This window comes from Misgurnus anguillicaudatus, chromosome 22 (genome assembly GCF_027580225.2).
Source record: "Misgurnus anguillicaudatus chromosome 22, ASM2758022v2, whole genome shotgun sequence".
Lineage (NCBI taxonomy): Eukaryota > Metazoa > Chordata > Actinopteri > Cypriniformes > Cobitidae > Misgurnus > Misgurnus anguillicaudatus.
In genome coordinates this window covers 35,395,395-35,412,935 of record NC_073358.2, presented here as the reverse complement: position 1 = coordinate 35,412,935, position 17,541 = coordinate 35,395,395, and the positions used below count along the sequence as shown (strand labels likewise).

Genomic DNA, 17,541 nt, shown 5'->3' with positions numbered 1-17,541 from the left:
CATGCAAGTTTGAACTCGATAGGATACATTTTATTATCTGTAAATTAGAAATGTCAGTTACATTTAAAATTTATTTCACTTTCAATGAAGAACAACTAGAACAGAATAGTCTGCATATTACACATTATAAGAGTTCAAACCCCATATTTTATATCACCGACAAGTAACAAGTTATAAATCTAGGCATTATAATTATTTCTAAGACAAAGAGAGACACAAAAGCTGTTTTTTCCAGATGGTTGGCAAGCTCATTAAAGTACACAGTGTTTCAGGTATTAAGTCACTGTTTAGACATAACACAACCTCATACATGAAGTACTCACATGTTTCTACTCCTAATTCTGGTGCATTTAAACAAAACAGACAGACAGCCTAGACTGACTAACACAAAGTGATGTAATTCAAACAGAGCCAAATAAATCTCATTGATTAAATGATTATGTCGACAGATAAATGTAGCAGCACCAATGATTAAAGAGAGGACTTCACCTAAACAAAGTTACACTCTTCCTGTGTCTATGACGTCAACTTCCTGAATGTGTGACAATGTAATTATGCCTCTAACATATACAGCTAAACGAAAGGACACTTGTAAGGATGTACCTGCGTAAACAGCATATTGAAATTTGCATTCTAGAAATTTTAAGTAATTAGTTATTGAGTGGGAAGGCAAGGAGATAAGCACAAAACACACTGGTGGTCTCCACAGTAACCATGTCCTCCTCCTACCCACCATAGGCACAAAGTGGCTATTTCAGTCACAGATAATGCCAACCATAAATATTTATATACAGAAATGAAAGCTAGTTATACACATTAAAGATGGAACAACATATGGATATGTAACAGACCTGATGATGCAGAAAAAGTTGAATTAAACCAATAAAGATAAATGGTAAACATGAGTCACAATAGTATGGCTATATTATCTAACATAACGATGTTTAATGTCAATATAGATTGAAAAGGGTTTATGAAAGGAAGCACTTCTTCAAATCAACATTTTTACACCAGATGGCAAAAATAAGCACATGGATGATTAATGTGTTAGATATATAAACAATAAATGGTACGTTATGCATATCAGTTTAAGTATGTTGGATAAGACGGTACAAGCACATATGCCTCACAAATGTTCACACTTGCATGACTCATTTACTAAAAATAACTCATTTACACATTTCCCCACGTACACACACACGCCTTCCATCACACGTCTTTCAAATCTAAGCTAATTAATTCCCTCCGTCAGAATGAATTTGCTCATATCTAAGATACATAAGGCATTGCGGTCTTCTTATTGTGTAGCAGTAGCCTCTAATCTCTGCTTCATCAACCACATCAGTACCAAATGATTTCACCCACATTTACTCAAAGTGATGCTTAACTTTTTTAAATAAGCTGGTATGAAATCACTGCTTTACGGCTAACAACACAAGCACATAAGAACTGGATGCAGTGATAAAATATCCCCCCTCCATGAACTAGACAGAGTTTAGTCTCAGCCTGTTTGCATAGGCATCACCTTCGCCAACTTTAAAGCAGCTTTTGTCAGTTATGAAATGTCAGATGATATTAAAGTGGGTGAATTAAGTACAACTCAAAAATATGCTTGATTGTAGCTTTATATCGGTCTGACTGAATAACTAAGATGCCTTACATCACTGCAGAACCTCAATTTAGGAATTTTCATATTTCCACTAAGTGTGCTAAATTAACATAGCTCATGTCATATTTAGCTATGAATTTATCTACCTTTCCTAAGGAGAGTACAGAATAGGAAAATAATGACTCTGTAACCAGCGGTGACTGATCAAATACACAAAAAAGTCTAAAGTGCACATTAAAGGTCCCAGTTGTAGATACCCATTTGCTTGTAGATTTGTCCTGTTGATTATTGTATATGACAAAACTCCATCTTGGCATCATGGCGCACAATATTATTCAACATGCAGCTTGGAGGACCTACAAAAGGCTTGAATGAACGTCCAGTGTACATATTGTTTCTTCTCCACTCATTGCATTATGAAACCTGGCTGGGGTGCCATGCGTGGTGGGGGTCTCTGGGGCACAGGTGGGGGGTATTGTTGCATATATATGTTGGGGTATCCCTGATTAAGACTGGTTGGTGTATTTCCGACTCTTGGAGGAATAGGGGGGTATGGAGAGGTAGGGGGAAACGGGGAGGGTGAGGGGTAAGAGAAAGCTGCTGGTGGTTGGACAGTAGGAGTTTGGGCAACTTTAAGAGGGGGGTGAGGAGGAGCCCGGCGGGGCATCGGCAATGGGGAGCCATTGACTTCTCTTTGAACATCTGCTGGCATGGAGAGAAGGTCCTGAGAGCGAGAAGGCTGAGGTGCGGCCGGAGCTACCTGGGGTCCCTTTAGCACAATTTCCCGGAGCTTCTCAATCTTCACTTTCCGCAGGTGCACGAGCTTCCTCTTATTCTGGTACTCATCAATAAATGCGTCAAGGGGGGTAGCACCGTCAAGGAAAGAATCCGTCATGTTCTGGAAAAAGGGGAAAAAGAGATAATGGCACAATCAGATTTTGAGTTAGCCCACACTAACGGTCTACAGAAGAATGTGTGATTCAGCATTCAAGGTTTTGTGGAAGTACCTCAGTTTCTTCCTCGATTTTGGCCCCTTCCGCTTGTAGAAGTGCAAGCAATGTGTCCAACGAAGTGTTTCCAGACTTGTGGTCTGTAAGTGGACAGAGAAAAACCATTGTGAGATGGACAAAACAAGAGCTTTTATTCATTTATAATTAATCAATTTGAAAAATAATGACAATAACCCCAACCATTATTTTTACTTTAAAACAATAATGCAGAATTTAAAAACCTTTCCAGTAGGTTACATAATTACATGATGTACTAATCTGCTGTTGGTGGAGAAATTTGGGCACTTTGTGATTCCATTTATATTTTAAATAAATATCAAAAACCTTTCTTTCATTATAATAAATGTAAAAACTTTCAAGTTATGCATTTATTTTGTGATATTTTTGTTTTACCTCAGTTCCTCCATTTATTAGAATGTAAAATAAGCTTTTTTGTTTGTTTTGTTTTGTTTTATGCCCAAAATTCACATAAAACAGGATTTACATAAAAACTTAATTTTTACTAATTAAAACACAGAAAGAAGTGCCACGCTTGTTTTTGTAACATCTGATGAAATCAAAATATTAATGCAAATCTTTTTTTATTAATAAAAAATTAATAAAAAATAAAAACACAGTTAAAACCATCAAAATAAGTCTCAATTTTGTTTTTTGAGACATCTGATGAAATTAAAAATATTAATTACATTAAATATCAATGTAAATATAAAACAAGCATTTTTATGTTATTTTTACTTAGTGGAATGAAGATTTTATGCAAATCTTTTTTATTAATTAAAACACAGTCAAAACCATCAAAATAAGTCTCAATTTTGGTTTTTGAGACATCTGATGAAATCAAAATATTAATTACATTAAATATCAATGTAAATATAAAACAAGCATTTTTATGTTATTTTTACTTATGGAATGAGGATTTGATGCAAATCTTTTTGTATTAATTAAAACACAGTCAAAACCATCAAAATAAGTCTAAATTTAGTTTTTTGTGACATCTGATGGAATCAGAATAGAAAATACATGTAATTTTAATGCACTTAAAAAACAATGTTTTAGCAAACCTAACATCTTAAGTTGTAGATTTTAAAATTAAAATTGTTGAATAAAAAAATTTGATGGATACGCCAAGATTCCAATAATATGCTTATAGACACATCTGAATTATAAATGTGTTATAATAAAAATACAAAATAGAGAGAGAGAGAGAGAGAGAGAGAGAGAGAGAGAGAGAGAGAGAGAGAGAGAGTAATCACTTATTTGCAACTGTGTGTGTGTGTGTGTGTGTGTGTGTGCGTGCGTGCCAGTTATTGGCTAATTCATTTGTTGCATATGTATGCACGTATGAGAAGCTGTTTTTCATTTGAAAAAATATTTAACAAAAAACTCAATTGTACAGTAGGCTTATTCAATTATTTGTTTGTAGATCTGTGTGTGTGTTCATGAATGTGGGTCACATCGAGGAAGGAAATCACCTCTTTCATGTAGGATCTGCCTTGTGTTGGATTTATTTATGGTTATTGAACAAATAAAAAATTTGCTTTGGATTACAGTCAATTCTAATTAATTTTCTATGGGTGCCCACAAATGGGTCTTAACGGCTCATTAAGGAGTTTTTTATTTTCACCAACTCCAACTTTTTTGTCTGTGCTTAGGTGCCAAACTTAGATGAAAAAGAAAAGTAGTAATTTTGTACCGATCAGATAAAGATAAAAAAAAAAATTATATAAAAAAACATTTTGTCGAAGTCACTTCAGGGTTAAATGTCCACAGAAGTATTCATTTGCACACATGCTTTGTGTAGAGCACTCACCCCTTGTGGTAATGAGGCTGTGCATTAATAGAAATACACAAGCACTTCTATGTCAAAATTCCTGTTTAGGTGAGATATTAATTTTTTTGGGAGAATACAAACAATTGAGATATAAAACAACAATCAGCATCAATAAACCCTTAGAAAGCACTCAAACCTTTGTCATCATAACTTTTATTTGTGGCCATCCAGCACCCCTCATTGATTTACATCTATTTACATTGATTTTCCTGGCACAGGCAACATGCAAGAGTTATTATGTGTTGCTGTTGTATAATCTTGGCAAGAGGCAGAGGACAATCTTTCCTATAATATGTTGTTGTTGTTAGGTTATTATGTTTAAGTTCGGGACACACCAAATGTATACCAGCTGACTGTGGTTTTGCCTCACGTCATGGCAAAAAAGTTCAAAGCAGTAAGGCTACAGGTTATCATTCAATGGTTCTCGCAACCTGAAAAATAGGTTGCAGGTCTGTTCTAAAAGGGTCAGAAACCATAACACACTTTGCATGGTGACGGATTGGCAGCCAAGATTAAAGCCATGAAATTTGTGTGCAATTTTGATACTGCACTTGGTTCTCATTGGATGTGCAAAGTAAAATCTGACTCCTGAAGCAAAAACTGTTGAGAAACACTTCTACATTAGCCGTTTGTGGTTAAGAGTGCCAGATCATGCAAAAAAATAAAAATGGAGTAAGGTTCTCTGAATACCATAAGAAGTCAAAATAAGGAAGTGAAAGCCACTGTATTGTGAATGTGAACTTTACATTAACACAAAATGTATGACAAATATGTTCTAAAATGTAAAAATTTTATGAAACAAAGCATATTAAATTATACAAAGTAGTGCTGTTTGTTAGTAGCCTTATTTATTTTTTAGGTTTAATTATACAGAACCCATGATAAATTAATGCATTTCATACAATGTCATAAAACTGGGGGCCCCCTGATACCATCTCGCGGACCCCAGTTTGAGAACCACTGCATTAACATTAATACATTTGGCAGGCGGTTTTATCCATGCGACTTAAAATGCATAACAAGGTACACCATTTTTTATCAGTATTTTACTTCAATGCTCTTCCACTGAGCCATACAAAAGCACACATTGAACATACCAATCATGTTAACCACTGAGTTCTTAACTAGACAATCTTCAGCAGGAACAAAAATTTGAGCAATAATATGGGAGACTATGTGCTAGTATATTACCTAACCACTCCGATTACCCAGTATCTCGCGTTCAATGCCATGTTCTCTAAATTATTTATTTATTACTATATGTTTAATGCTTTGTTTACAACAACAAATGCCTGACAAGGCATATGAAGACTGACAAGGGAAGACAGTTAAGATTTAGCGATGTTTCATAAGCTGTTATAATATGCATCAAAACAAACACAAACAATTAAAACCAACCTCAGATCACCTAAATGTCCATAACACTAAGATTTATGGCTGTTGCTAACTGTAACTATTCAATAGTCCCTTTCACACATACAGTCTCCACTGGTAATTTACTGGTAAATTGCAGTTAACTAGGGCTGCAGCTATCGATTCTTTTTGTAATCGATTAATCTAGCACTGAATCGATCGATTAATCGAGTAATCGGATAAAAATTTTGTGTGTGTTTTTAAACCACCAAAACAAATAATGCATAATGAAAATGACGTGGCTGTAAAATGTTCAAGCATTTGGCTTTTATTTCTAAAAAAAACCAGAGGTATTTGGCTCCAAAAAATAAACCTATTTATTTCAATTTTTACCCATTTAGTGTTTATAAGTGCCAGTGCCAACAATTAAGCACTTTAATTTATTAATATGCACAACAGGTTTCATGCTGTAATCTAGCCCTGACATCAAAGTAAATATCTGGTTTATGTACATTTCTACACCTGCAGCATTTACCATTAGGCTACTAACATATAATATATCATTTCTGGGGTGAGCCTATTTGCTATGGTAACAACCTGTGTGTGTGTGCGCGCACGTGCACCTGTGTTTGTGTGTGCACGCGTGCTGTGCGTGAGGAAGTGTGACACCCCACTCAGACGTTCAGTTGCTTCATTGCATTTTGGTACGGCAGAAATACATACATTCATTTTCAATAGAACGCTGCATTTGGTTTGCATCACTTGCATTGCGGTGCATTTTAGGTTAAGAATCCGTTCGAAAAATCACAACATCACGTCCCGCTGTATACAGTGAATGAATTCATGCTGAAATTATTGTTGCGTGGCTACATAAAAGTTTAAGCATATGTGATGCATTGCGCGATCGGTCTGACTCGCGTGAGATGTCTTATGGTAAACTCCAATAAGACAGAGATTATTATTATTGAACAAAATATGTCAGATTACAAGTTGCCAATATATGATTGCACTGTGGAGCCGTTTTTTGGTACACACACCTGTAAAGTGCATGTGTGTGTGAAGGGGTTCTTTTTAAGCTATACTCTCTTGCAATTGAACGTGAATACGTTTACTACTTAAAAACATCAAAAGCTAAACATCATATCCAGTCAAACCGCATAACGACATCGCTACAAATACAGTATGGGATTAAAATCAGCGTAAGCTACGTTACCTTGTTTCATCAACGCTTGGTGAAACAGCAGTGGATGTTTTCAGTTCAGATGCTGAATGTAATGATAATGTAATGATCCCAAACTTTAGACATTCTCTCTCTGCCGTTTATGGACATATTCGCTCTCCGCCATCGCACCAAACTAAATTCAAAATGTACCACGCGCTATGATGTGCTTCCTGAACATTGAACAACGGTCCGTGTGAATCAGACCTCGGCGCATGTAGTGCGCGTCATAGGAATTTAATGAGGCTTCGAGGCAGAATTTTTGCCTCGAGGAATTTTTGTAATCGAGGTAATCGAATAACTCAATGAATCGTTTCAGCCCTACAGTTAACAGGTAATGTGTGAACAGAACCTTTTCGGTAAATCAGTGCTGCCAATTTACCAGTAAGAGAGGTTGTAGGATTACCAGTAATTTACTGGTAAGCGCTATGTGTGAACAAAAAATATAGAATACCGGCATTTTGAACGACAACGTCAGACCGCGCTGACAGCTTCGGGCCAATGTTTACCCTCCCACTGTTAACGGACGTTTTCACACACACGCTGCTTAAAAGTCGACCACACCTGAAGTTAACGTCCACCAAAGTGGTTTAAAACCGCTTATCATATTTGCAGAATTGCCGACGTCCTTGGCACACCCTTTGTGAAGCCTAATGTGCAAACAGTGCTATTGTGCAACTTCGCGACCATCAGCGTTTGCTACAGATGTGAAAACAACAAAATACGGCCCGTGAATATGAAGGACGTGGATCGTTTACAAATAGAACAATGAGCTTGCTGTGCGCCACAGGTAACTTCCACTTTCTCACAGAGTTTACCGCATTTTGATACTACTGTGTGAATAAGAAAATTTTTGTATTTACTGGTAAATTCATTCTGGTAAATTCATCGTAATTTACTGGAATTATTGTGTGAAAGAGGCTAATGAGCTTGACCCCTGTGCAAAAATACAACAATGCACAATAAACAATGGGATGAAGGAAGTGATAACAAATGAAGCAATGGATGAGACCTGGCACAAAAACCTTGAATGATTTAGAGACAGGAAGGTGTGTCCATCTGAGTGAGTGTCATTTTTCCAAAGACCCACATTACTGCTTATGTCTACTTTAAGCCTAAATTGCAAAGTAAATACAATCACTCCTGGAACAAAAACAGCTTTGAAAGCAAACGCAATATGACTAAGGGTGCACTCAGGGCTTTGGTGTTAAGAGAGCACTTTACTTCCTTCTTTCTTCAAAACAATTGCATCCTAATGATAAAAGCGTACCTGGGCCCAGATCAGTAAAAGTACAGTGTGAGTGCGTGCTTCTGGGGGAGTAGGGAGGGGGGACAATCGCTCTCGAGCCCGGTTCGGTTGGGTTAGGTATAATGAAAACAGTGCCCTTTAAGTTTGATCTCTCCTCCTTCAATTCTCAGTTAGATTTTTGTAAACTGAACATGTGACCAGCACTTCGGACTACAATTAGAACAGGAGAATACAATACAACAAATTCTAAAGTAGGCATTATGCAAACTGTGCACCATCGAATACTATCGAAAAACCAACCCCATTTGCATAAAAGGATCATATAGCAAACATACTGTGTGAGACACGACAACCTGCTTCTGAAAACGCACACTGCCGCATTGCTGTTGGTGCAACATACAGTATTTATACTGTGCACAGTATACACATTTGGTCCACAAAACCAGTCATAAGGGTACATTCTGTTAGGATAGGACAATATTTGGCCAAGATACAACTATTATATGAAATATGAAAGTCTGGAATCTACAGGGGCAAAAAAATCGAAATAATTGAGAAATCGCCAAACTAAGTTGTCAAAATGAGGTCATAAGCAACTTCATCCACTCACAAAAAAAGTAAGTTTTGTTAATAAATAAATTAATGTAATATCAATAATTTTGACCCATAAAATGAATTTTTGGCTATTGCTACAAATATACCCATACTACTTGAGATTGGTTTTGTGGTCCAGGGTAGCCTGGGTTTCCCCATGCTGCCTTGGGTGCAAATTTATTCACGCTGCAAGTCTAGCACGGAAACCATGGACCAATTTTTCCCCTAAAATAAGGAACCAATCACAGAACGGGGAGGGGGCAGCAAGACTATGGTGACATCTATGCGACACACCGAAGCAGTTTCTTTTTTATCCAACACGACAGCAGAAGCGAAGTTACTTTTCGATGCAGCCTTAGATAGTGTTCAAAGTAGTTTTGAACGCAAGTTTATTTTTAAAAAAAGAGCAACTTTTGGCGTTAAATAACTTCATATTTGGATGTTTGGATACGGCAAGACATGATACCCACAGAGTTTTATAGGACCAACCTGCTAGGCATCGTCGTCGACGAAGTCCATTTAATTTATAAATGGTAAATGGGATTTATTAATATCATATTGTCATTTCTTCCTGTACTGTGGTTGTCACAGTACCACTAAGTTGTGTTGCTTTTTAATATTAAAATACAGCTACCGGTTTAGTTGCATAACTTTCAGCAGCGTGCACACGTACCCGATAAAAGTTGTTGACGCTTGAATTTATGTCGCTCTACATACGTAATCTGGTATTATTGAAACGATTGGCTATGAGCTACGTACAGACGCATTTGATCGACATTTGTAGCGCCCAATAAACTGGGCATTCGTAAACCACGCCTCAACAAGAAAATGAGCATGTGGTTCCCAAACCATGTCTCATTCTCTATGAGATTGGTATGGTGTTAGCCAGGCTAGGTCCAGGGTCAAATTTGTGAATCCAGGCTAAAGTCTCAAACATATTTTGAGATTAGGAGTATCAAAATTGGATTTTAATCGCTGATGTCACTTTTTATTTAAATCTTTAACATGGCCTTACTAAGTCAATATATTAAAAATATAAAAGGTTATATTACTATTATTTTTATAGAATGTTCTTTGCATTTATGTAGAAAACAATAAATCACATAAAAAATGACTTTAGCTGGGTTTTCACAGGCAGGGTGACTTTATACGCATTGAATACTTGGATGGCAGTGTATTTGCCAAAAGTGCAAAGTGACCATGAATAGCAACGGTATAAAACAGCATAAAAGCTGTTGCTCCAACACTTGCCTCTTTCTCCCACTAATATCCTGCAGATCATGAGACTGCAATCTGTCTATATCCAGCCTCGCTTCCTTTGTGCTCTACGCAAGGGTGGGAGAGAGGAGACAAAGGGGAAATCCAGAAAGTGGGTGTGGGTACGTGTGTGTTTCTATGTTTGTTTGTGTGTGCGTATGCGTTCTCCCCTCTCCAACTTGTGTTTCTGACATTGCTTAAGACACAAAGCCACACTGTTACTGAATGCTGCTTTAAGGACTCAAAAACACCCCCACACGAAGTCGCTCTGTTGTCATGGTTCGGCTTTAGGAACGAGGGTGATTGCAGGATAATGTACACACAGGAACCTCACAACACAATTTAGCCTAAAGACTAGGCTTTTGTTTATCTGGGTCAAGTGAACGGCTGACTGGCCAGCCATGCTGACAGTCCCGTCCAGATGCTCTGACACTACAGCTGCGGTCTGTGGTGTTTAAGCCTGGAGTATAGTTCGTTTTTTTACACGTATATGCTCGGTTGAATGCACAGCCTTGTAAAGCATGGTTGGTTGACTCGTAGATATACACAGATGTTCGATGCACGCGCATTGCGACAAACTGCAATATTCAATTCAATTAAATTTTATTTATATAGCGCTTTTCACAATTGGTAATTGTTTCAAAGCAGCGTTTCATTAAAAGAAGCAGGGGAAACACAGAAAAATTGACAGACAATATAAATAGCAAAATACAGCGGCTATGAAATTTTATAAGCGAGCGTATTAAAGGGGACAGAGAATGAAAAACCATTTTAGTTTGTCTTTGCTGAATAATGGTAGTCTACCCGCATTCACGAACATACAAAAAGTGCTAAACATGCTAAACATCTCAGTCTCATAGAAATTCCTCTTTTAGAAATGTCAGCCAGAAAAAGGCCCAATCTGAAAAACTGATGCTTATGACATCACAGGCATCTCACTGCCCCTCCACTTTAAAATAATTGGCTACATTTTTTGAGTGGCAGCAAAGTCAGCCAATCAGTAATGAGATTACAAATTAAGCCAGTAGGGGGAGCCAAATAGGTGCAAAACCACTTGTTTAAAATCCCCCACCCTAATAGAGCTATCTGAGAGAGGTTTTTAGGAAGCTTCTAAGGCATTACAGACCCAAACCAAAAAAAAAAATTTGTCTACATGTCACATCACAGAACAAGGATAAATACCCCGTTCAATCATTCTATGTCACCTTTAATAATGTCTGGTATACAAGAGGGTGCTAAGTTAAGCCAATGTCGGCTGACTCCCTGGGGAGAAAAACCTCAGGGAGGAATAAAAAGTCCTAGGAGAAAAAAAACCCTTAGGAGATAACTATATATATCTCTGCTGGCCCATATACATCTGTATGCGCATTAGCGGCCTACGCGTACGAAGTACATGCGGTTACAAAAATTTGCCGGTGCGCATACAGTGCGCAAGTACTATTCTGATACGATATTTGCGTCATACTGGACATAGACAGATTGTATGCTTACCCTTTGGTAACGTGTAAAATCTAAACTATACTTTAGGCTGTAGAGCTAGTAAATTCTTATCTGGGACACACAACCACCCAGCCTAAAACAAAAAGTGGGTGGTTATGTGTGACCTAAATTGACCCAAAGTCAGTAATATTGCCCATATCTGATATAGATGACAATGTTTACTTTATCAAAAAAACAAGTGCTTGGCTTCTCTAGACTAAAAGTCTGACAGTGACAAGTGAGGAGTAGAAACACATTACAAAAGTCAAAGTGAAACATCTGAGTACTAAGGTTGACTCATATTTAAAGTAGACGAAGCCGCTGCAGATGATGGTATCAGCTATGACTTGTTTTATAACAACGGTTGTGCGACTATGACATAGTGTATGGTTTAAGGAATGACTAATTCATGTCATTATCACTAATTCATGCCGAACAAAGGTTGAAGTGTTAACCACCGACCTTATTGTTCCATTATTAATGAAAAACCGTTGTGAGCCCACCAATTTCTGAGTTTTAGGACCACAAGGCTGAACAGATCTATATATTAATTGTGACTGCACAACATAGCTCAAAAAAGAAGTATCTAAACTGAATCAGCTAAATGAATCCAATTCCGTTTTTGTACTTCAGTATGAATTAGCTTTTTCAACTTTAGAGCCATTATTACAGCTATTTTTATAACTCACTGAAAGTGACATGATTGTCAAGAATTTACATACTCGAAATGTGACCTCTTCATTCAACCCATCCCATTGAGTAGTGAACACACACACACCCAAAGCACTCGGGAGCAATTGGGGTGCCATGAAACTAGAACCAGCAACCTTACGGTTACAAGCCAAAGTCTTTAACTATTATTACGCCTCGACTGCCACGAATCACAGCAGTCATTACATATATATTGTATTGATTTATACTGGATTTACTGCCTAGAACCAGCCCTATACGATACACAAATGAAATACTGCATATAGTGTGGGAGGCAACACTACTACAGTATAACCCAAAGGCAAAGACAGATGACATTGACTGTATAGATGGTAAAATGAAACTGTTATGCTGTTTGAAAACAGTTTCCAGGCAACCATTGTGTCACAAAGGGCAATCAGTGACATCATTATTTATGATACCGACACACAGCGCGCAAAAGGGTGTGGAAGGTCACTAAATACTGTTCCCTGTTCTCTTTGAAGTCACAGATCCGTCTCAGTTGGGACACGGTGATCTGCTACTAGACACAGTTCTGCCTTCTACTTCCATGAGGAAGAAAGACATGAAAAAAGTGAAGCACAAAGATCTTGTTGTACAAGTCTTCATGAAAATTATGAGCGAACTGGAAAAACAGGCCTTTTGATGTTTAAGTCAACGGGGTCACATGCTATACTTCACTGATTTACCTTCTGTCCCATGTGGCTTCCAAAGCTTATTTAATTTTTTAAAAAAGGCTAAGAGTACAACTATGCCATGAGTGCTACAAAGAAAGATGGGCAAGATACAAAAAAGTATACCTTGTAATCGACTATAAGTTCCTTTGGATAAAAGCGTCTGCCAAATGCACAAATGAATGATTGGAAAGATTAAACTATGAGTGTTTAATACGTTTTACTCCAGTTTTCTTACCTAGAGTGGACTTGCGCAGCTGATAGGCCTCAAAGTCTTCTTGTAGGCACTGGTAGCGTTTGGTAAGCTCATTTTTTTGGTGGTCTAGCCTGGGCTGGAGTTCAAGGTTCCGCTCAGCCAGAACGCGGTTACTAGCCAATGTCAACTCCTTGTTCTGTTGTAGACCTTTAATCTGAGAATACACAACAAAGATGTTCCTTCTCAATATATATTCAACACACCTAAAGAAATTTTCTTGTTTTCTACATAAAATCATCAATCATAACGTAAAGTACATACTGTGAAAATATAACCTATCTTTAATAATGACAGAGTAAGGTCATGTCAAAGATTAAAATCTGTGACTAAAATCTAACTCTGATTCTCCTAATCTCATAATCACATTTACAATTAATTTTTAGCCACAGACAGGGTGGTTACATATTTTTTTAAACAGATATGTGTGTATGCTGCTGATGTATAGATGGTTTCAGCGGTAACAACATAAACAAATGGCTTCTGTGGCCCAAACTTAAAGGCGGAGTCCATGATGTTTGAAAGCCAATGTTGATATTTGAAATCACCTAAACAAACACGCCCCTACCCCAATAGAATCTGGACCTTCTGTTGATAGACCCGCCCCACACATACGCAACCCGGCATTTGATTTGATTTGATTGGCTATAAGTGTGTTTTGGTAGTCGGCCCGTCTCCTTTTCCACAGCGTTTTTCAAACATCGTGGACTTCTGCAAAGAATCAATCATAACAGTCCCTATAGAGTAGATTATTTCTAAAAACAAGCTAAACAAATAACAAAAAATTACCTAAGTTCAAATGATAGCTAAAGCGTATCAATTACTACACTGAGCTAATATTACTGTGTGAAATTAATGTAATAATGTTAGCTACAGAAGATCCTTGAATTCTTCCCCTCATCTTTGGGGTTTAGAATAAACTGGGGTTAACGATTTCAAGGTTGAAAGCCCTATAATTTAGTAAGTAAAGATCATATTTAGGTCTAAGGGGAGTTAAGGGACACGTTAGGCAAATCCAGACAGGGTGATATCACTGAAGGGATTCATTTGCGATAACAACCCGGTTGGCTGTTGATTATCCTACCTATCCTATTACATGACAAGTTGCTATACGAGTAAATAGACACAACATTTTTATGTGATTTGTTATTTAAGAAAGGTATAAACCTGCAAGGGAAACCGGTTTCCCAATTGCTGAAAGCAAAAACGCGTTAAAACAAATTTAAAGTACAAGATAAACATTCAGTTTTTTAATCTCTAAATAACATGCCATATATGTTTTCATATATGCATTCATTCATAGGTATTAAACTGCACCTGGTAAGATGACTCTTACTTTTATTCCAAAACATTATAGCAAAATACTCATATCACCTTGCAGGCACTACTGCTCTTTTTTTACATTTTTGATTAAAAAAAGCATTGCAATGTATCGCAACATGCAACATATTGTATCGTACCGTGATACATTGTATCATGGGCCATGTATCGTGATACGGATCATATCGTGAGGCCCTTGCCAATACCCAGCATGTATCCGAGTCCTGATCAGGAGGTAACGTCCGATTCCGATCGAGTCTGAAAAGAGGTGATCGGGGCCGATTTCCGATCACGTAATCGGACCGGGACATCCCTAGTTTTTGAGGCAGAACTTTACTGCCAAAAAGTAAATAGAATAGATTAACCGCGAGGTCACTCGCAAAAGATTCATATTGTATAACTTATGTTTAGTTTAGTAGGGGTGTAAATCTAACAGTTCATATTGATACGGAACAATATCGCTTTTCTCCACCTGCAATGTGATATTTCGATTGATCAAACACTTCTTTGATGCATAAATGTTAAAATCATATAACATAAATGTAAAATCTGCAGTAATACCCAGTAATAATTTTTTTTACAGTGTACCTCATATATCAATATTTTATGTGTGGCATAGATGTATCATATTGTTAGAAATATAATAGATGTGTCGATCTATATTGATGTATTGTTATACCATATAATGTCACATAAAAAAGTTTCTTCAGAAATAAAATCACATCCAACCACCTCACAAATGAACAGGTTAAATACTTGCTGCCAATGACTCATTAACCTGTGATTTCCATGAGGGACAACCGCATTAACTTGTAGCCTCCTCCCAGTCCAATTCTCCTTAATAAACCAAACCCTTGCTTAGTGACATGCAAATCATTTAGTTTCACCGATTACATAAGGCTCTTCCCTTGATGTCTGATTTAGTATGGCTGTAGCACAAAACACAAAAAGACATAACTTAAAGGACCTATGTCTGAGTCTGTGCTAATAATATACCCTTTCATTTATATGGTAATGTAATACAGTAGCAGATGTTACTGTATTTGGCTTGTGGAACAACATACCAGCAATAACTTTTTCAGTTACTCTAGCTCAAGCCAATTTTTTTCAAACTTTTCAAACAACTATAAGTGTGATGTTTATTTAAACAAGGCATGCAGAACATCAATTTTAAGACTAACCTAGTCTTTAATCAGCCTTTTAAATTAAGAATTGTAGGTTATTGGTATTGTAAGATATTGTTAATAAAAAAGAGTTTATAGCACATCAGATTTTGAACAAGTTACATTTTAAAAGTTGCCAAGCCAAATCAAACATGCACAAATGACACACTCAGGCGGAATCAAGGTCAGCCATCAATCCATGAATTTGGAGGTTAAATCAACTCAAAGCTGTGAACACATTCAAATATCTAATCGATTGATCTGCAAACACAACTGAGCAAACTTCAAACGTACACAGCGATATTGTAGTGATACTGTGTGAACATGGACTAAAATATGTAAATACATTTTGTTTTCACCTCATGTCAAAATAAACCAGATATAGATTCCACACATCTCCAAATTCGTACCACATTTAAGTTCTGCTGGCATCATATCATCAACAGTAAATTTGTTTGTTGACATTAAATAAACTGGGAAGTTTGTAGGCTGTAACAAGGCAGCAAATACTTCATAATACACACTGTACATTAAAAGAACTTAATACAATTTTTGAAAAAGCCAAAAATAATAACATATATCAATCTTTAAGCAAATTAGTGCTAGAGGTTACAAACATTGTGTGGTATGTTAAAAGCATATGCTTTTATTTTCAAGGTAGGCCTATTTAATACATGACGTTTTTTATTATGACACGGCGGTTTTATTTAAAAAACACGTGATCAATAAAAATAAATTACGTATGACAGTTTTATGTTTACACAACTCCTGTTAGGAATATGCTATGCTGCTATGTCAAAAACGTACTGTTAAAGAGAATTACGAGAAAATGACAGAGAAATTAACTACATAAAGTCGATTAAAGATATTGGAGGAAATGTATACGTACGTACGTACATACATACACATACATACAGAGCATGTCTATATTATGTCTATGACAAGGCCACTTTGTTTCACAGAAAAACAGTTTAATGAATGGCACAATACACAGTCAGCGACGTGAAAAACAAACTCGACTGGATTCGCGAGAATTCAGATGTTAGTAGCTCTCAGTGAAAATGACACGATAACAGTAAAACAAACAACTTGAAGAAGTAAAAATAAACACGGCCCGCGAGGCAGACCCTCTGTATAAAGTGGTGCCGTTTTGACACGGTAACTTTCGCGACGCTGTTTACGAGGAAAATAAACTCACCTCCTCCATGTCGTTTATAATTTGATTGAGCTTCTCGTCATCTTCGAGGAGTTCGTTCAACTGCACTAAGGAGTAAGAGCTCAACTTGCTCGCAAAGCCTGCCATGTCTGGCACAGCAGCGTATTTCACACACTCCGCACTCTGGACCACTTTCTCTTGTCTGTTGGAGTCGGAATGGGCTAAAGGTTCTAGGTGTGTTCGACTTCATGCGTTGTTGCGCAGATCCCTCGGCGTCAAACGTCAAAGTACCGCGAGAGCGATTCATAAACACGGCTTTCGAATCCCTCTCGCGGTACGTTGATGCCATAATGCAAAAGGTGTGCGCAGCGCCGTATGAAGACTGCTCCCAACCGGAAGACAGCAGGAGGAGTTGCGTGACGTCAGCTGCTGTCTTCAGTTAGTGGAAAAGTGTTTAATAGAAACTAGTGCCTTTCATGTGCTGTTTATTATTTTTTAGAATGATAATATGGAAAGAACGACATATTATACAGTTATTATGAAATATCACATAAATGTACACAGAAAACGAAATTCATTTTTATTCCCAAATGAAACACGGATGTTTAAAATACTATGTACTGTGTCACCTTTAATTAATTTATTAAATTAATTCAGTGAAGA

At 37.0% G+C, this 17,541-nt stretch overlaps 1 protein-coding gene across 1 annotated transcript; it reads right to left on the bottom strand.

Annotated features, from left to right (window-relative positions):
• Positions 1–8: 8 nt before the first annotated feature.
• On the bottom strand, positions 9–17,171 carry vps37ba (VPS37B subunit of ESCRT-I a). The gene is made up of 4 exons (XM_055199216.2): positions 16,921–17,171; positions 13,225–13,396; positions 2,617–2,699; positions 9–2,507 (listed from the first exon to the last, which is right to left on the bottom strand). Exons 1-4 carry the CDS (start codon positions 17,023–17,025, stop codon positions 2,016–2,018), a joined length of 852 nt encoding a protein of 283 aa, XP_055055191.2. The 5' UTR covers positions 17,026–17,171; the 3' UTR covers positions 9–2,015.
• Positions 17,172–17,541: the final 370 nt, after the last annotated feature.

What these genes read in the sequence shown, in the direction of transcription:
- vps37ba (XM_055199216.2), bottom strand. Translation starts at nt 17,025, where the DNA reads ATGGCAGGCTTTGCGAGCAAGTTGAGCTCTTACTCCTTAGTGCAGTTG. An exon ending in TTATAAACGACATGGAGGAG is followed by an intron (nt 13,397 to 16,920) that starts GTGAGTTTATTT and finishes GTGTATTCTCAG; the next exon opens with ATTAAAGGTCTACAACAGAA. An exon ending in AAATCGAGGAAGAAACTGAG is followed by an intron (nt 2,508 to 2,616) that starts GTACTTCCACAA and finishes CCCTTTTTCCAG; the next exon opens with AACATGACGGATTCTTTCCT.